The 20,287-nt window shown below is 40.5% G+C and overlaps 1 protein-coding gene across 1 annotated transcript in view; it reads right to left on the bottom strand.

The window, feature by feature from the left end:
* The window catches only part of ATR (ATR checkpoint kinase), a 72,189-nt gene that overhangs the window by 10,098 nt on the left and 41,804 nt on the right, over positions 1 to 20,287 (bottom strand). Inside the window, exons 24-37 of the mRNA XM_072996024.2 lie at positions 16,596 to 16,711; positions 15,871 to 15,991; positions 15,611 to 15,748; positions 14,622 to 14,829; positions 13,478 to 13,656; positions 12,389 to 12,553; positions 10,701 to 10,792; positions 8,635 to 8,726; positions 8,007 to 8,184; positions 6,659 to 6,835; positions 4,670 to 4,829; positions 4,213 to 4,392; positions 3,620 to 3,762; positions 2,152 to 2,249 (exon numbers count right to left, since the gene is read on the bottom strand). Coding sequence (XP_072852125.2) covers positions 2,152 to 2,249; positions 3,620 to 3,762; positions 4,213 to 4,392; positions 4,670 to 4,829; positions 6,659 to 6,835; positions 8,007 to 8,184; positions 8,635 to 8,726; positions 10,701 to 10,792; positions 12,389 to 12,553; positions 13,478 to 13,656; positions 14,622 to 14,829; positions 15,611 to 15,748; positions 15,871 to 15,991; positions 16,596 to 16,711 — 2,047 coding nt within the window. The remainder of the gene's footprint in view (positions 1 to 2,151; positions 2,250 to 3,619; positions 3,763 to 4,212; positions 4,393 to 4,669; positions 4,830 to 6,658; positions 6,836 to 8,006; positions 8,185 to 8,634; positions 8,727 to 10,700; positions 10,793 to 12,388; positions 12,554 to 13,477; positions 13,657 to 14,621; positions 14,830 to 15,610; positions 15,749 to 15,870; positions 15,992 to 16,595; positions 16,712 to 20,287) is intronic.

Here is a 20,287-nt window from a genome sequence, read left to right as displayed (position 1 = left end):
CATTTCATTGCCAAAATATTGTAAAGCAGCACAGTACTCTGTCAGTATGAAGGATACTACACACTGAGACTACAACACTATAAAACAGAAATGAATTCAACAGATGCAGGAAATTTACCTTTGACCCAAATAACATTTTAAACCAAGTTTGTTTTGAGTTGTGCAGCAATAGATAAAATAAACCAGAATCTATAATGATTTATCCTGCACTCCCCTACAAATTAACTTCTCAAAATAATTCTTTCAATACTAGTTTCAAATGCAGTAATCAGTAGCTTCTTGTACTGAAGCTATTTTTGGTTACAAATTATTGCAGACACCTAACTGCAATCATTTGCAGTTACTTGCAGATAACTAACTGCAATAACTGCAAACTTCTGCTCTGAAAAAGAAGCCAGAACTTGAATCACAGTAGGAATTTTATTATTTGGATTACATACATAAATCAGTATATAAAAAACCTAAAAATAAATAAATAAATAAAGCAACGTAGCCAGTAGATATCTATTTATTTATTATTTATTTATTAAATTTATACCCTGCCCCTCTAGACACAACTCTACTCTGGGCAGCTAACAATCAAAATGGAATAAAAATAGTATAATAAAATAAAAAGCAACAATAGTAATATAGTTCAAGATGGGGAAAAAATAAAAATAATCAAGTGATGACAGGAGGGAAAACCTGCCTAAAGAGCCAGGTCTTAAGTTGGCTCTTAAAAACACTCAGCGAGGGAGCCAGACAGATCTCTGAGGGCAGACTATTCCAAAGGCGAGGGGCCACTGCCGAGAAGGCCTGGTTTCTTGTTCTTTCTCTCCAGGCCTCCCTTGGCATTAGGCCCCTCAGCCGGCCTTCCTGGCTAGAACAAGTGATGTGGGTAGATCTAGGTGGGAGGAGGTGTTCCGCTAGATACAGTACAGTGGGGTCTTGACTTGCGAACGGCTTGACTTGCGAACTTTTTGAGTTGCGTACCTCTCCGTCCGCAAAAATCCATTTTGACTTGCGGACGGAGACTTGAGATACGTACCAAAAAGTTTAGAGAAAAAAAAACCCGGGAAATTCGCAAGTCAAGACCCTACAGGTTGGCGGGCAGCCCGGATGCTCCTCGGCAGCCCCAGCTGGGGCTCCCGCCTCCTTGCTCCCATGCCGGAACAGAGCTCGGCTGGCAGAGGCGCCCGAAGCCCCCGGGGGCTGCGCTTGCCGCCGCGGCTCCTGCTCCCCGCCGCCGCCTTCTTCCGAGGGCCACCCTGTTGGACGGACGGACGGTCGCTGGGGAGGAGCCAGGAGTGAGGCAGGAGGTCGCCGCTCAGCCCACGCGAGGAAGGGCGGCGATCCTGCCTGGCAAAGGGTGCCTGGAGGAGCTGGCCCTTGCCCTCCCAGGAGCGGCGAGGAAGGATCCCCACAGCATCCGCCCAGCTCCCGGGGGCTTCCGGCTTCCAGTGCCTCCGCCGGCCGAGCTCTGTTCTGGCGCGGGAGCAAGGAGGCGGGAGCCCCGGCTGGGGCTGCCGAGGAGCATCCAGGGCGCAGGGCCCGGGCGCGGGAGAGCACCGGCAGGCTCCACGCCATGCACGACTTGCCCTTGCGCCGAGGTCCGGGCTGCCCGCCAACCCGCTCCCTGCCCGCTTTCCTTCGGGGCTGCCGAGGGCCACGGGAGCGGGAGCAGCTCGGCTTTCCCATGCGAGGGCGGATGCTCTCTGGTGCCTCCCCTTCTTCTCCCGCCAAGGCCGCTGCCACCGCCGGGACCTGTGGGCCGCCGCCGGGACCTGAGGTAATGAATGCCCTGACTGACGGCACCCCTTCCCTTCCCTTCCTCAGGGTCCCGCGCTGCCTATGGAGAGCGGATACGGATCAAATGGTTTTCAATGCATTCCTATGGGAATGCAGATTTTGACCTGCGAACTTTTTGACTTGAGAACTGCCTTCCAATACGGATTAAGTTCGCAAGTCAAGACCCCACTGTATTGAGGTCCTAAAACATTTAGGGCTTTATATGTCATCATTAATACTTTGAAATCAATGCGGAAATGAATGGACAGCCAATGCAAAATTTTAAAAAGAAAGGGAATAGAAACAGGAAACCACTCCCCCAGAACCCCCCCCCCGTCACACCCAGAGAAAGAAAAAGCAAATAAGGACATTTTTGCTTCCTACCTTTCTCACACTCATATGCTTTTGCTCCAAAATCAAGCCACAAGGATAACATTCTTGGCATTGACTGATAGATGAACTGGTTCCCAAAATGTAAAGATCTGAAATTAAATGACAATTTTAAGCTATTTATTTTTTATTTTTTTTGCCCTTTATTGCTGCAATTGATGATTCAAAATTATTTATCATATTAGGACAATAATATTTTGTATACTGCCCTCCTATTTAAAGGCAATAGATACCTATTCCGATAAATACAATGTATATTATAAATGAGGTGCGTTCTAACTTAGCCTTCCCCATACAGAAGGTCTTCTATCAGTACAAGGCTTTGGATCCAGCAGAGCACCCTGCAGGCAGATTAGCAAAGAAGGCAATTTTGGTAGATTCCACTCCAGGGAACATTTTCAGAGGGGACAAGGAGCTGTAGGAACTGACTTCCTTAAAAAACAAAACAAAACAAAACAACAACAACAACAACAACAAAACTGATTTTTCACCAAATAGCTGTCCTATTTTGTACATATGATGCTCCATTTGTGCAAGCAGTGGGGCTTTTTCAGAAGTTGTGAAAGAAGGCATCCAGGAACTTTGTTCCTTGCTTAAGACCCACTGAAAACAAAGGAGAATTTCCACCTTGAAGAATGGCAAGCCAGAGGTTGCAGAACACCATGGATGCTGCATTACACTTTGCCTGCTTTCCCAAGGATACCTGCCACTTTCTTTGAAAGAGGAAGTAATGCTAGGAATATAACACATGCAACCTTGTCAGAGGGATTTGTGGAGACACTACACTCAAGGTGAAAAGGTTTTATTATTTTTAAGGACTAAGTATGGCATATTCGTGCGCACACACACACACACACACACACACACACACACACACACACACACACACACACACACACACACACACACACACACACACACACACACACACACACACACACACACACACACACACACACACACACACACACACACACACACACAAAATCGGGATATAGCTTTTGGTTAATATAATCTACAAACTTAATAGGTATTGACTTCCTGAGATTTTTTTAAAGGAAGTTGAGTTTCATATATTTTCCTGTGCAATAGTATTATCGGCCAGGTTTCTAATACATTTGAAAAATACATTTGGACATACTTTGCAGAAAACATCTTACATAATTTATTTGTTTTTTAATCCATGGATCGCATTATGAGCACTAGTATGCCTGGTTTTCAATTATGATTTCAGGCTTCTCAGAATGAAATTTCATCTAGAAAGCAGGGAATTTTTGCTCCAGATGTACAACTTTCCAACATTCCTGACCACCAACCCTGGTACCTGGGGCTGATGGGGTCAAGAAATCTGGGAGGCTACATCGTCCCAATCCAGTGAGGCACAAGAAAATGGGACAGATGATAATCTAACTAACCAAATATAACTATGAGCACTAACTACAAAAGAATAGTGCATTCTAACCTTCCAAAGTGAATAACTATATATTTGATCAGGTCTCCCTGTTTTTCCATCTTGTTTTCTGTTACTGTAGGCATCAGTTTATCATAGTATTTTGCAAGGTAAAAGTGTCCATTCTCCCATTCTGGCAAGCAAACTGTGACATCCTGGAAAAAAATGTGGGGAAAAAGTGTATTTAATTTCTATTTATTAAGAATCCTATGCAGTCAGTAGCCTTTGAATAATGTCTCTTGAAAGGTAACATGAGTGGGAGGGTGCTGCTACACTTCGTGTCATGCTTGTGGGTTTCTAGGCATTTGGCTGAAAAATGGGGGAATAGAATACTGGACTAGATTGGCCTTTATTCTGTTTCAACATGGTTCTTCTTATGAGCTGGTGGTATGAGTCCCCAAACTTCCAAGCAACTTGTATGCATAAAGTTGCAAAATGGCATCAGGAAACAGAGAAGCTTAGAGCTTCAATTTAACTTCGATTTAATTTCTAGTGATTGTTGAGCACAACTAGAATTGAAGGAGGATACTGCAGCACACTTCCATATACTGGCATGCAACGCTACTGAATTATTAACGCTTAAAAGGTCTACTTCCAGTTTTTACCTTGTACTTTTTCATTACTGCATTACTCTCAAAGTTGGCTGTTTCTTCCATAAATCTGCCCACCAACAACAAGGCCTGTCCATGGATTAGCTTACTTTTAGTATCTGATGGTACCTTACCATCTGGAAAACATAGCTCAACACCCTTCTGGAGGACAATCAGGCCTTGATGAGCCTCACCCTGAGAAAGAAAAAGAAATATTAATAATGCAGCACTAATTTTATTAATGGGCCTTTTAAATACATCACGACCTAGAGACAGACACAGCCTCTATATTACACATATGCAAGCCTCACTTAATCCAAAATATTATTCAATGTAGCAAAGTATTGCCATAACAACATCTGAAACTGTCTCAGTCCAGTTCCTCTAAAAAAACTTATAAATACTACCCAATAATATATGCTGAAGAACACATGAAATAAATATAGAGATAGTCAGACTTAATTTTGTATACCTTGGACCACAGCCACTTTGCTCTTTCTACATATAGTTCAGACAGCTTGGACTCCCCGGCATTGAGGAGAGCATTATATGCTGTTTGGTGATGACCAGCTTTACGAGCGACTCTGGCGCTCTGCAGCCAACATTCTCCCATCTGCTCACTGAAATCCTCTCTGTAAGGAATATATATATTTACACTGCCAAAATTAGAAAGAGACAATTATGAAAGCTACTCCAATAATATATGCTGAATATTATATCTCATATGGGTTTAGTTCTACAAATTCATCCAGCTTTAAGGTCAGCTAGATCAGTTATCTCTGGCGTGCTCTGGTCCATGGGGTCACGAAGAGTCAGACACAACTTAACAACTAAAAAACAACAGATCAGTTATTAGTCCGAATTCAAGATGGTTTAAAATTAGACAGCATGACCTTAGTTCCAGTTTGTCTTCTTGTATGTCCTTTCCTGTGCATCTTGCCCAACCCACTTCTCTGAATTACTATGCAATGGCATCCAAACCAGATTATATGTGTTGCCATTACATAATACTACAATGGTGCTCTGTTTCTTTTTGTTTAATCCATGTGTGCCTTACATTTCTGGTAAACAACTTATGGTTTTATTTTAATTATATTTCATATAGTATTGCCACTCACTGTAAAGTCACTTTCACTACTTTAATTCTTGTTATAAGATTTCACAAATAACTTTTCAAAAAGGACCAACTGAGGCACAATCCCTGAAATCCTCATTGTGCAACCACCCCTACGTAAGGCTGATGATGTCATCAGCTACAGCAATTTTTCAAAACTGAAAGTTTTCAAATCCCCTCCCCTCGGGACTCCCTTGAGATCTCTTTTGTTGCAGAGAAGCCATTTGGAGTGCAGAATGCAGGAGAAGCCTTTAATCTCTGAAAATCATCTTGGCGGCAGCAATTTTCATTGACAACACTCCCCCTCCTCACCTGCAACCAGCAATGGTTTCCTGACAATGAAAGGGATCCCCCTGGGGCCTCAAGGGAGAAACTGAAAATGTTTTAGTTCCAAAAACAAAAAAAAATCACAGTGGCTGATGATATCATCACACTCATGCAGCATTTTTGCAGAAATAGGACTCTAGCCAATAAAAAAGACAAACAGATTTTTCTACACACATACATTTCAGTTCCATTCTGGTTTACCACGGGGATTTTCTTTCTGGATTCCTGAAAAGGAGCATGGTGAACTCAGGAAGTTGCTGTTACAGAATGACCAACCTAGATGGCTTTAAAAGGGACTGGTCACACACAATGAGAACTACTAGTGTAGGCACCATTAAGTTGGAAATAGATGTATCCATGATTATGAACAAGGATGATTATATTCTCCTTCCAGAATCAGAGCTAACAATGCAGAGCATAGGAAGAATACTGGGACAGTCTTATTGCTTCCATGTTATCTCCTAGTTGGTCTCCCACAAGCATCTCATTGACCACAGTAGGAAACCAGACACTGAACTAGCTAACCTTTGACCAAAAGTAGCAAAGCTCTTTCTCCTATGGTCGAAACATTCATGAACTATGAAAGCAGTTGCTTGTTCCTCACTCATTCTCACTCTGGACAGCTGCCTCTAGATCTCTGTGGCCCTACGGAGGATCACAGAACTCTGTCTTACAGGCCATCTGAAGTTGTATATGTTATCTATACAGGATGAATGGGCTCTGAGGATATGTACACATTTTGTCCTATAGGGCCAACTTGCATATCAAATGTAGGCGTACTGAGTTATGATCTTGCCCACCTGTTAGCCTAAACTGTATTTCACAGATTGCTACCAGATTAAAATGGAATCAATCCCACCAGTTCTTTTAACACAGCAGCTAATTTACAGAAATAATTGGCAATGACTCTCTTGTAACTATATATATATATTTTCATTTTTAGCCTGCAATTCACAGAACAAAAAGAACAAAAGGTAACAATCCAGCATTGAACACACACTAATAGGAACGTGACTTGACCTTTTACTGAGGCTGAGCAAAGCCCGTCTAAGCGCCAGGATGGGTTCCTTAGCTCTGTATGAGTTTTGAGTCATTTCTATACGGGCATGCCAATTCAGAGAATCTTTTCCACCATCACTATGAGACTGCAGAAGCATTGGTGCAATGCTGTGCTCCAGCTCACACAGCATGTGTAACCTTGAATAAAATAATAAAGAAGAATAAAGCCTTGAATAAAATAAAATTTAAAAAACACACACACAGAAGAAGAGATCTGGTGAAAACACTGTTTCCTTGCCATACGTGGTCTATGTCAGTGGTTCTTAACCTTGGGTTACCCAGGTGTTTTTGGACTGTAACTCCCAGAAGCCTTCACCACCAGCTGTGCTGGCTGAGGTTTCTGGGAGTTGCAGTTCAAAAACACCTGAGTAACCCAAGGTTAAGAACCATTGGTCTATGTGATCACTCCCCCCACTGAGCCTAACAGGAACTTTTTCTGGCAGTGATATGCAACATCATCTCTAGCCCCTCCACAGAACAGAAATGCAATGCTGGCTACCGTGTGCTGTTGCCACTGTTTTACAGGCAGGGTGGGCAGGCAGCTGGGAAGAAAAGTGGTGAAATAGGAATAAAACTAAGGTTGACAGTGATGTTTTATTTGCCTTAGGCTAGGTTATTATTCTCCTCCCTTATCCTCATAATCCTACCACTAATGTATTCTGAAGGACTCTCATAAGGGTTACCAAGTCAATGTACGAAAATCCCTTTGAGTGGCTTAAAATACACGATATAAATGTAATGTTGTCATCATCATATGATGCTATAAGGAACACATGGTACCTAATTCCTTCTCATTCCCAGGGTGCAATGCTGGGAAGCTTCCTAATAACCAATGTCAAGTCCATCAAGAATCTCAAGATACACTTCTCTCAGAAACCACTTTAAAGTGCAAACACCCTATAACAGTTGTGCAGATCAAGGAAATTATTGCAGCTCAGATGTAATAAGAATTTTTTTTAAAAAAAATGACTCAGCTAGGTTTATTAGTCAAGTGCATATTTTGACCACAATAATAATTTCAATTTTTGCCACAGGATTTTTTATAGCACAAGCATCTATTGATTGTCTCTAACCTGACATGTGAAGATTAGGAAAAATCCCAGAATACATATAAAAGTGGTCCAATAAAGCTATCACCCACTCCCACATCTGTGTAATCTTGGGGACTACACAGTCTTTTCCTTGTTCTTTTAAGGTAAATATTCATTTAAATTTATGTTATACTAGTTGGAAAAACATGCAAAAAAGTAATATGCAACAACTTGAGATGCTGAATGTGCTGAATATGGAGAGAGAAACTAAGCGACACCTGATAATGTATTCGTATCCTCGCTGATATGAGCCCCTTTCAAAACTTGCTGCTGAAAGGGGAACTATCTGTTCTGCTCGAACAACTTTCAAGGTGTCATAGAAGGTAGCGGCTTCTTTCTTTTTGGCTGACAGGAGCAACTCTCCAAGCCGAACGCTCCAAGTATTAGACTTTCCATCTGACAAAAAAGGATGGAGCACAACTTCATTTTATTATCATGTAGCAATTTTGGACATTTTTTAAGCTACAGATTGATATATGTTTAAATTAAAAATTGGTTTATAAGACTTTCACTAGAGCATTAGACTATTCCAATATTGTTATTCTATTTGTTAGAGATAATTTCTGAACATTTCTGTCAAAATCTGAACAAAAGCATAGTCTTCAGAAATCAAAGAGAACTTGAGGCTTCGTAATGTAATATATGTACCAGTAAAAATCTCACTAATCATCCAGACCAGCATTCAGCAAAGTATAAAGCACAGATCAAAAGTGAACCCTCCCATGCATTTTTTCCAAAATTCTAGCACTGAATCTTTTTAAAAAAATTTATGTATCCTCATTCAAGAGCCTTTTCCCCAGGTTTTTTTTCCTTTGTAATAAATCAGAGAATTAGATCAATAGCAACCTGCAGCTAAATAACTTTCCAGTGAATCCCACTGTGTCAGCTTCCAGGCTGCCTCTACTCTGTAGGCGTTTAATTCTGGTGTCCATTCAGGTCTATTAAAGAAAGAAAGCAAACTTAGATTAATAACATGAAACAGACAGTACTTGCACAATGGTTTTTGTGGGTTTTTCAGGCTCTTTGGCCGTCTTCTGAAGGTTGTTCTTCCTAACATTGTCAGTTTCTGTGGCCAGCATCACCAGAGCACAGAGTGTTGTTCTCTGAAGATGCCGGCCACAGAGACTGGCAAAACGTTAGGAATAACAACCTTCAGAACACGGTGAAAGATCCCGAAAAACCCACAACAACCATTCGATCCCGGCCATGAAAGCCTTTGTGAATACATAGTACTTGCACAGTTCTGATATGTGTATTTTAGAATCCAATACAGCCAGCTTTTCTTGAAGCACTGAAATTACATACACTCTGGCTACTACCCTGTGGCACAGTTCTGCCTGCACAAAACGCATGATGTCACTATCAGCAGCAGACTGTTACTAATTAAAGAGTTCTTTTTTCAGTCATAGGATGCATGCAACTTCATGAAGTTGCCTGGATTCCAAACTGCCAAATTATTTTGTAGTCAATGGCAATGTTCCCACAGTACAGCCAGGCAGAGCTTCGCAACATACTAGCCTCCTGTATTTTAAATATTCCAGAAAAGGAAATCAGTACTTTTCCCCCTTCCTTTCTTCAGCTAATGAGGAAAAGGCTCATGTGTTAATAATTCTAGATATATGGTCGACGATGTATTTTCTCCATGGGAATCAGCAAAGAGGTTTCTCTGCTGGCAAAACGCCATGCATACTTCAGACTAGGAACAGGATTTTTTAAATTTCTTGGATTACAAATCCTATAATTCTCCTCTCTGGGAGTTCTACCCAACAGCCATACCTAAAAGTGGCTCATCTGGAAGAAAGGCCTAAACTAGAAGGTTTTAAGTCTTAGAGAGGCCCAGCTCTGCCCAAGCTTCCTATTCCTGCCCCAGGGCTCTCTAGGAGCTTTCTTTTGGCAGTTAGGCTAAACTAAGGCGTAAAGCCTTCCAGTTGAGGCCTTGCTCCTAGATGAGCCGCTTTTACATGTCTGTGTCAGGCAGACCTCCCAGAATGGAGAATTATGGTATCTGTAGTCTGAGAAATAAAAAAAATCCCATCCCTACTCCAGACACTGCTCCTCCCTCCCCTCACATGGGGAATTGGTTGTTCTTTTCCTTTCTCTTTCCTTTCCACCATGACCTGGTCCAGACATAGCGGCTGACTGTTAAACTATACTTATTGCTTCCTTTTAATCAGAGTTTGAGAGAGTTCCTTTTTGAACTCTCATATCTCCTAGAATCCTGCAGAAGACTGCAGTGTGCTGTGAAATTACAAGATTTGTATACTTACAAGATTCGTGTAATGTGAAAACACAATGTTTCCAAGCTCCAAACATGGTTTGCCAACCAGCTTTAGAATATGGTTAGCATTAGCTATTGGTAAATATCATCAAAATATACAAACCAAAATTTGAGAGTGCTACTTACACTAAACCCACATTAGTATATATAAAACAAGGGTGGGCCTCATGCCACCTGAAGGTTGTTTTTGCAGCCCTCTATCAGCTCTGGAGCCCCACCCCTTTTAAAAAATTTTAAAGAATTTTTTAAAAATTGTGCAAAACATCCCTCTAATATGTGGGAGCCATTTTTTCTATGGTTAGAAGTGCCTCCGGTACCCCAGGTCACCCTATACTCCTCCAAAAAATTCAAAAATGTTTTCTTTTGATCGCCACTAGAGGGTGCAGCATGGAATTCAGCTAAATCCATTAATGGAAAACTATTGCACAGTACATAACTATTCCATTAAATGTTTTGATAAAAAAAGAAATGCAAGTTAGACTTTTCTGTATGCCTCTTGTGCTTGAGATCTGCAACCTTGGTAATACAGCCCTCAGGCTGTTAGCTAATCTGAAAATGGCTCTTCGCCACACTGAGATCCTGTCCCTGCTCCCAGTTCTGTTATTTAAAGAAGGAAAATAATGAATCATCTGACCTCTTAGCAAGTACTCCATTCACTTGAGTGACTACAGTAGAGAACTGACCAAGACCTAACATAGACTTCATCACACCATGATAATGAATTATCTAGAAGTAAAGAAAAGAAAATCAGAACAATATTTGTATTTCATTTTCCTCAAAGATGTCAAAACAGCATGCAAGTTTGTCATTCTCTGCAAAGTCATAATATGGGTCACATTATTCTAGCCTATGGTTATGCACCAAGGTTCATGGCTGAGTAGGAAACTGATTGTGAATCCATAAACTCCTAATACCATACTCTAACCACTAACACTATACAGCAGTAGTCCACAACCTTTTCTGACCTGTGGACTGGTTGGGGGTGCAGGGTCCGTGTGTGGGGGTGGGGGTGTTCGCGGGGAGTGGGGTGTGACCACACACATGGTGAGGGGCATGTCTGTGCGCATGTGTGGATGGTGCAGGGCGCATTCACAGAGGGTAAGGCGCACTTGCAGGGGGCAGGGCACCCATGCGTGCAGGTGGGCGGGCCATGCGTGAGTGGGGTTGTGTGCATACGGTTGGGTTGGGAGATCTTTCTCCACGTCCCAGTCCTGCCAAGGCCACGGACCTGCACCAGGCATCCCTGCTATACAGTCTTTCTCTGGCTAAATAATGAAATAACAAGGCTATGCTTCAAGAGGCTCATAGTCTTCAGAATTATACAAGGTACAGTATCTATTTGGTAGAAAGAAGAATACACAGTTGCTACAGTTTAACGTGCGTAAGTTTAAACCATGTCAACAGTGCACACCACATAGAAATAAATCAGTTGACAGACCCCCTACCTCCAGAGTGTAGAGTAATATGCATTTTAAAAACTTTATTACATCTGAAAATGAGACTTATAAACATAACCATTGTCCTCCATTTATTTTATGCTTTGATGGGCTAGCATCCGTTCATTACTTTCTCAGTGGCACCAGGTTTGGCCCATAACATTTTGCTGAGGTGAAGGAAAAAATGCTATCAATTTTCCAATTCCTTGGACAGAATCCAACCAAATACACAACTGAATTTTTACCTCAGCACTGGCAACAAAACAGTTTCCCACTACATGGATAACAGCAGACACAGAAGATGCAGGTATGTCATCTCAGTATCTTGCCCCTGCTTCTTGACCACCACCAGCCTCTGCAACCGGAAGTGGCTTTCTCAATCTGTCACTGGCAGAATCAGCCATGGGTGGCACACAACTACTGCTGAACTTCTGATGTCCCCAGACACCAGCAGCCTGCCCATGCCTTATCCAATGATCCAAAGATACCAGACCTTGGGAAAGACTCCCATTAGGAGATGCTCTTGCTTCTTTCCTTTCTTGTGTGCAAAAGAAAGACTGTCTCTTTCCTATCTAGATTTTGTGTCCTCAGACAGTCCCCAGACAGGCTTTCCTTCAAGAACACACCAGGATTGCCTGACTGTCTCAAGTAAAGTTTATGCTCGCACACTGTGTCTTCTGCTAAAAGGGCAGAATAGGATTTTGATTTTTAATTCAGGAATTCTTCTTTGTATCTAAGCATTTCCAGGGTTTACAGAAGATATAAAGCATATGTGCCTGCTGTGTCATCTGCAAGGCACACCACATCAAAGACAGAATTTCATTTGTTCGACTGTATGATTGTAAAGAAAAACTAAGGAAGAATACACATCTGGTTTGAACATTACCTGTTCAGGCTCTAGCTGAATAGCTCTGTCATAGCAAGCAGTGGCATCTCTCAATAAGCCAATGCTTTCATGTTCAAGGATCTGTTCTTTGAGTGTTGGCTCTGCTTTTCGTATTGCACTCACTCCTTCCACTCCATCTGGCTCATGCATTGCTGCATACAATTTCTTGTGCAAAAAGGGAAAATCATTTGTCACTGAAAGGCCTTCTCCTAATAGGATATTTGTCAGGCAGTCTTATTTTAATGTTTTACAGCCTTTTCCCTAGGCAATATTAAGTGATAAATCTTCTCATTCCATGAAAATTCAGTATTTTATTTAATAAATTTTAAAATGCTGCCCCAAATCTAATTGCCATGTTATCCCTGTGTAAGTTAATTGATGTAAACTTCAATAGCAATTTGGTACCTACTCAGGAACACACCCAGTACCTTGTTAACTGGTGTCAACATGTTACTTCAGCTTACGTTGTGTCACTTAACAAACACAAATTGGTAATGAAATTTGGTCACTAATTATTCTAAGAAAACCACTTCATTCTTCTCTGAAGAATGACAATATCATTTTCTATTTTTTAACTAAATTATTTATCAATAAGGATTTCAAAACACTTTACAAATGTCTACTGTTTTCTCAGTGGACTTATTACATACCAGGATTAAATCATTTTTCCTCTGCTCTTATCATGTATCTGCTTCTTGACTTTGCTGATACAGCTCAGTTGACATTAGATGCAGAGAAACATTCTTACGGAGTAATCTAAGCAATTACATGACTAGGACTGGGAATTATTTTTCATACCTTAACATAAAATTTTAAAAAATATGAAACTAGCCACTCTGGGCTAAATCCAGTGTGGCACTGGGGGCAGAACTTTATTCTGCTCTCTGCTGCAGATGGCTTTCTTGACTTTCAGGGTAGGTCTTTACGGTACATTAAAAGTGAGTTACTTGCCTCCCACTTTCCCTTGTGTAAGCTGCTTTCTCTAGCAGAAGTACCCTTATGGGTTCTGCCTTTTGATAGCAACCTAAAACAGCAAATGCTACAGTGAAACAGTTCAATCTTGTCTTACATTAAAACTGAAAGATTAACCTGTAGAAATCCGAGATGTTCTTGAATGTTTTGTTTCTTTTCCACAATGAATGATTCAAAGTGCATTACTGCTCGGGTGTAGGCTTTGGAGCGGAAGGAAGCTGCAGCTAATGTGTCCTGTGGTATGAGATCAAGGAAGTGGACTACACTTTGGTATTCTCTATATTCCTCACTTGGTGCTGTAAAACAAAAGTTTTGGAAGGGTATAAACTAGGCAAACATACTAAGCATTCTGTGGTTAAACAGTTTAAGGACATAGAAACGGAAGCCACAACCTCCTTTCACATGAATCTGTTGGTGAATCAACTTCTCCATAAGTTCCACTGATCCAACTGGCCTACCCATGACATTAATGGATTTTAGCCATTATGTTTACCCTCCTGCTTGTGGAAATCAGAGAAACGATCTCTTCTGTTCTAGCACCCCGTTTATGAACCTCTGTTCCAATAAAGATTTACCTAGCACATTCTTTTCAGCACCAGAAGAAAACATTTTGATTTGCTGAAATCTTCTAATGTGCTGGCATTTTATGTTGCACCTTTAAAGAAGATCTTTAGAACTACATTATACTTGGTGTCTCCATATATCATCTAAATAAAATACATATGGATTCAACAAATTTACATCACTGTAATGGATTAAAATTTGACAAAACTCTGGGAGCCAGTGGAAGACAGGAGGGCCTGGTGTGCTCTGGTCCATGGGGTCAGGAAGAGTCAGAAATGACTTAATGACTAAACAACAACAATGGACTAAAATGTCTCCATGTGCTATTAAGTAGGCTTGAAAGGAAAAATAGCAGTTACGTGCCTTATTAAAGAAAATGGAAAAGAAATTGATGTATATTTGAACAATGGCAGCCATTACATAATATCCCAGAAGCTACATGAAATTTAGATCTGTGAAACTATACTACTAAGTGTCAATGTTACTTTATCATGATGACTTTAAATTCACTTAAGAAAAGAGCTTCTATTAGTGTACAAAAACTACCGTTCCATGTACAGTATAAGACTTCATTAGCTGGTATAGTCTTTCCTGGCTGTTGGCTAAGTAAAACGATGTTTATTTTAGCCTTTTAAGAAAAAAAAATACACGCATCAAAATTAACAATGTAAAAACTACTGAAAAAAGAGTCACCAACTTTGCAGCTCTCCATGGTTCTTGTTTGACTTGCTAGCAGATTTCTCAGCACTCAGTTTCTGGAATTTATACCTAGTCCACTGTGTTAGGTGATCAACCATGGAGAATACAGTCTGTGTGCTTAGATGACTTAGGTCTGAAGCACTATCCTCACATCGTCTTGCACAGGTATCATCATTTTTCAGAACAGCCATGATTTCTGCATAAACCTAGGTATTGTTTGATTTAAAAAAGGCTTCAGAATTATTACTGTTATTTTCAAAGCTTTAAAAAGAGACATCAGGACTTTGTACCACTAGGAAAACTGCTGTGAAATGCTTCCTTGATGCAAGAGTTCCATGACGGAAATGCAGGTTTAATGTAAAGAGATTACCACACTATTTTGTAGAATCACAGGGAGTTTCATGCCAACTGGAAGGCAAGTCCTGAGTCATGGAAGTCCACATTAGTCAAGAGAATTCCACTGTCAGAAATTTTAATAGGTAACATCATCTGTCACTTTCCAACACACTATTTGTGTATTCTGTTACTGTTACTCAGAAATATCTCCCAGTGATGTCCACAAAGTTGTAGAGGCACTGAAACACTGGAAAGTACTGTGTTATTGTTGATGTTATATCTCATCATCACTTCTGATATATGGCAATGCTATGGATTAAAATTCTTGAATAAACTACAATTAACAGTCCTGCTCAAATACTATTGCTTCAAGTAAAAACTATTATGCCAGTAATGTGCATATTTTAAATTACTGGGATTCCTTAAACCAATGTTCATTCCTTCTTCATCTGAGCCTTCATATGATTTGTAAAAGAATTTACAGATCATAAAGTGGTATGCAGCTAATAACACCTTCTGAAGTAATCTGATATTTATAAGCCATTTTATAATCCCATTTTTTTCTGGGAGAAAAGCAGGACTGAAATTGAATAAAGAAACAGATAAAACTTCCAGTGTTTCTGGAGAGAACAGAAGCAAAATGGTCCTCACCTCTTGCTGATCCTCTTGATTGCAGCCCAAAAGAACATAGACAAGGATGTGGGGAATGAGATAGATTGTCACCTTGAAGTCATTCTTCATCATAATACTGCAGCAATTGAAAACCTTACTGGCAAGTTCATGTCGCACCTGGAAGAATGACTGTATGTTCAAGTATGAATGTTTTGAAAGGCATCAGTTATCTACAGATTTTCATATGAAATAATCATTACAACATGCCTTTAACCGAGGGATGGTCTTATCATGCTTACTTTAGTAATAAGGTAACCGGCCCAGGTTGCTGACCATTCTGTGAAGTTTTTGCCCAATTTGCTTAAGTAAATAGGTTTCTTAACCTTTGACCAGTTTGCCGCCTTCTGATAACTCTTGTATCTGTAAATGTAATTCCCAAAAATTATTAACATATAGTACTCCAAGAGAAAACAAAGGATAAAAGACTTACTTTATAGGCTCAACTGTATAAGCTACTGTATTGTTCACTGTAGTTTTGTTTTATTGTTCTACTACAGAGAAAGAAAAAAACCTGACAAATATTAAGTACATATTTTGTAGAATCCATGTCAAAAGGTCTTCACATTCATAACAAGGATAATTTGAGACTAGATAATGCACATAAGGTTTTTTACACAGAATGCCTAATTTTGGGTAAATTTACACAAAAGATCATAGAGTTGTAATGCTCTTTTTAAAAAACCATAGAATCGTAGACTAATTGAGTTGGGCTTATGAGGCCATAGAGTTCAACCTCTTGCTCAATGCAGAAATCCAAATCAAAGCAGATCTGAATTCAGCCATGCTTATCTCTGAATGATCTGTTGGTTGTTCTATACTTCTATTAAGATAACCAAAGAAATGGTCTAACATAAAAATAATTAAGTGTAGGTAGAAATGTATCCAATGGCAGAAAGAAGAAAATGTGGATGTAATAATTGATCCAGCAATTAGAAATACTGAACTTATTTTCACTTTCACATACCGTGTATTTAAATGAGGTTCCAATATTTCCTGAATATGATCAGGAAACATTTTCCAAAGCTTGGAGCCTGGGGAATCAACAGCTGTCTCCTTACAACCATAGATGGCTAGTAACTCCTATGCAAAAAAGATTTTCACAAAGACATTAGTCTTTTAAAACACAAATTAATTATTACATTATATGTACGAAATAGAAAATGAGGGGAAAAAAGATGCCCATCACTTTACTGGTGCTATACTAAAGGTTGGAAAATTAGCTTTTTAACTACAACTCCTACTAGCATACAGGCTGGGAGATTCTAGGATTTGTAGTCATAAAAATAAGTTTTCTAATCTCTCTACTAGACACAGACCACTTTAAATATAGCAAACACATAGTTTGACTGTCAGGGCCATGCTACAGAAGGTTTGCTCTTCTCCCCACACAGGCCAATTCCCTCCCTCCCTCCCTTGCATACTGCGATAGTAATACTCTGCTGGAAAAGTGATAATATCCAAAAATGTAGTTTATCTCTAAAGAAACTGAGTCTGATGCAAATCAGAATTTGCCCAAACTGGAAATCATGGAAAAATAATTGGCAATTAAGAAATGGATAATGCAATCAGAAGGAGAAAGTGCATGACCCCGAGCTATAATCCTAAATGGTTAATCTTAATTTTGCCCCCATGAACAATCTTATTATCAAAGCGACTACTTCTTACTTTCTACCTCGTTACCTGAAATATTTATCCAGAAACTGTTTACTCCATTTTTGTTCTGAGTGCATGACACATAAATATACATTGGATATACGTACACATATAGCCAATGCATATTTACGGCTAGTGACTCTGACGTAAAAACTCCTAAATCCTCTTGTGTAACTATGCCAATGGCCAACCTTTTGAAGGCAGATTAACTCAATCAGTATGCAACTGATAACGTCTACAGCAACTTCTTAACTTGAGGCTATTTGCCTCTCAAAGGCACACTGTTTATGCTACAGCAGCATAACTAGGTAAGAGGATCTGGGTCATTATGTAAGCTTGTGTAGGCTGTTTTGGCATTGGGAAGATGAACACTTGCTGGAGTTTTGCTGTTACTATGGTTTTTGTGTCAGCAATACTTTCTTTAATACGAAGCTTCAACACAGAGTTTCCTGGAGACACCCAAGATCGAAGCATTGACATCAGCTCGATTTGATCCTCACTAGATGCTCTAGCCTTCCTAGTATTTATTTATTTATTTATTTATTTATTTATTTATTTATTTATTTATTTATTTATTTATTTATTTATTTATTTATTTATTTATTTTATATCCCGCCTATCTAGTCACTTAAGACCACTCTAGGCGGCTTACAACAAGCGTAATACAAAATAATTAAAACAATTTTAAATAAGGGGAGAAACTTTCGACGAGATGGAACAGACACTAGGAGAGAGGAAAAAGAGGGAAAATCAGGAGTTGGCTGAGGGGAAGGCCTGCCGAAACATCAGTGTTTTTAATTGTTTTTTAAAAATACCCAGCGAGGGAGCCGCGCGAATGTCAGGGGGAAGGTTATTCCAGAGGCGAGGAGCCACCGCCGAGAAGGCCCGATTTCTTGTCTTTTCTTTCCGGGCCTCCCTCGGCGTTAGGCTCCTCAGCCTCACCTCCTGACTCACGCGAGTGACACGGATAGAACTTGGTGGAAGTAGGCATACAATCACACAATTATCAGGGTGCTGATTGCAATACTGATCACTCCCTGGTGTGTAGCAGAGTAAAACTGCAAATAAAGAGCTTGTATCACATGAAAAAAGATGAAAGACCACGTATGTACCTCAGCAAGACTCGTGATCAGAGAAAAGTGGAGGAATTTGCCCAAACTCTTGAGAAAACTCTTCCAGGGCTGGCTGGTGCAAATGCACCTGAACGATGGGAACATTTCAAGAATGCTGTTTATAAGACCAGCTTGAACAAGAAGACCAAAAAGATGGCTGACTGGTTCGAAGACCATTCGGAGGAATTGATGCCAGCCATCAAGGATAAGAGGACAGCTCTAGCAGCATACAAAGCTTGTCCTAGTGAGTACAGGCTCTTCGACTTGCTTGTAGCCAAGTACAACAGGCTGCCAGGAGATATTCTAACAATTATTGGTTTCAGCTCTGCTCTCAGATACAGATAGCAGCGGACACAGGTAACATCAAGGAAATGTACGACAGTATCAAGCAGGCTTTAGGTCCAATATAGAAGAAATCTGCTCCTTTGAAGTCTACTACAGGCATGATCATCCAGGACCGAACACAGCAGATGGAACACTGGGCGCAGCACTACTCTGAGCTATATTCTAGAGCTAATGTAGTAACCGAAGAGGCATTAAATAACATCAAGTACCTGCCTGCCTTGGAAGAATTGGACAGTGAACTAACTTTAGCAGAAATAAAAGCGGCCTTGGATTCCCTTGCCGGAAGGACAACATCCCTGTTGAAGTGCTGTAAAGAGACAATCACTTCTGAACTGTATGAAATCTTTTGTCTTTGCTGGCGGGAAGGTGGAGTACCACAGGACATAAAAGATGTAAACATCGTCATACTGTATAAGAACAAAGGAGACAAGTGTGACTGCAATAACAACTATGGCATTTCTCTTCTCAGCCTTGTAGGGAAGCTTCTTGCCCGTGTTGTGCTGAAGAGGCTCCAGGTGCTTGCAGACAGAGTCTATCCAGAATCACAGTGTGGATTTCAAGCTAACAGATCCACAACTGACATGGTATTTTCCCTCAGACAGTTGCAGGAGAAATGTAGGGAGCAATGACAGCAATTCTTTTTGGCCTTCATAGATCTTACAAAGGCCTTTGATTTGGTTAGCAGGGATGGCCTTTTTAAAATACTTTCAAAGATTGGATGTCTACCTCAACTCCTTAACATCATCAGGTCCTTTCATGAGGAAATGAAGGGCACTATAGTTTTTGATGGCTCAACATCAGATCCCTTTGACATCTGAAGCAGAGTGAAACAGGGCTATGTCCTCATGCCGACTCTGTTTGGGATCTTTTTTGATGTCATGCTGAAGCACGCTTTTGGAACTGCAACAGAAGGTGTCTATCTCCAGACTAGATCAGATGGAAAGCTCTTTAATCTCTCTAGACTGAGAGCGAAGACCAAAGTTCAGCTGAAATACATGCAGGACTTCCTCTTTGCTGATGATGCAGCTGCTATTGCCCATTCTGCTCAAGAGCTCCAATCATTTTAGTAAGGCCTGCTAAGATTTTGGATTAATAATCAGCCTGAAGAAAACACCAGTCATGGGGCAGGGCATGGAGTCACCTCCCTCTATTACCATCTCCACACAAGAACTGGAGGTTGTTCATGACTTTGTGTACCTCGGCTCAACCATCTCAGACACCCTCTCTCTAGATGTCGAGCTGGATAAACGCATTGGCCACCATGTTCTCTAGACTCACTAAGAAAGTATGGCTTAATAAGAAGATGACAGCATATATCAAGATCCAGGTCTATAGAGCCTGTGTCCTGAGTACACTCCTGTACTGCAGTGACTCCTAAACCTTTTGTGCACGGCAGGAGAGGAAGTTGAACACATTCCATATGCATTGTCTCCGACGCATTTTTGGTATCACCTGTCAGACAAAGTTCCAAATAGAGTAGTCCAAAAACGAGCTGGAATTTTTAGCATATATACATTACTGAAACAGCAACGTCTACACTGGCTTG

The sequence above is a fragment of the Pogona vitticeps genome, chromosome 3 (assembly GCF_051106095.1).
Source record: "Pogona vitticeps strain Pit_001003342236 chromosome 3, PviZW2.1, whole genome shotgun sequence".
NCBI lineage: Eukaryota > Metazoa > Chordata > Lepidosauria > Squamata > Agamidae > Pogona > Pogona vitticeps.
This window is presented reverse-complemented; position numbering and strand designations above follow the sequence as displayed.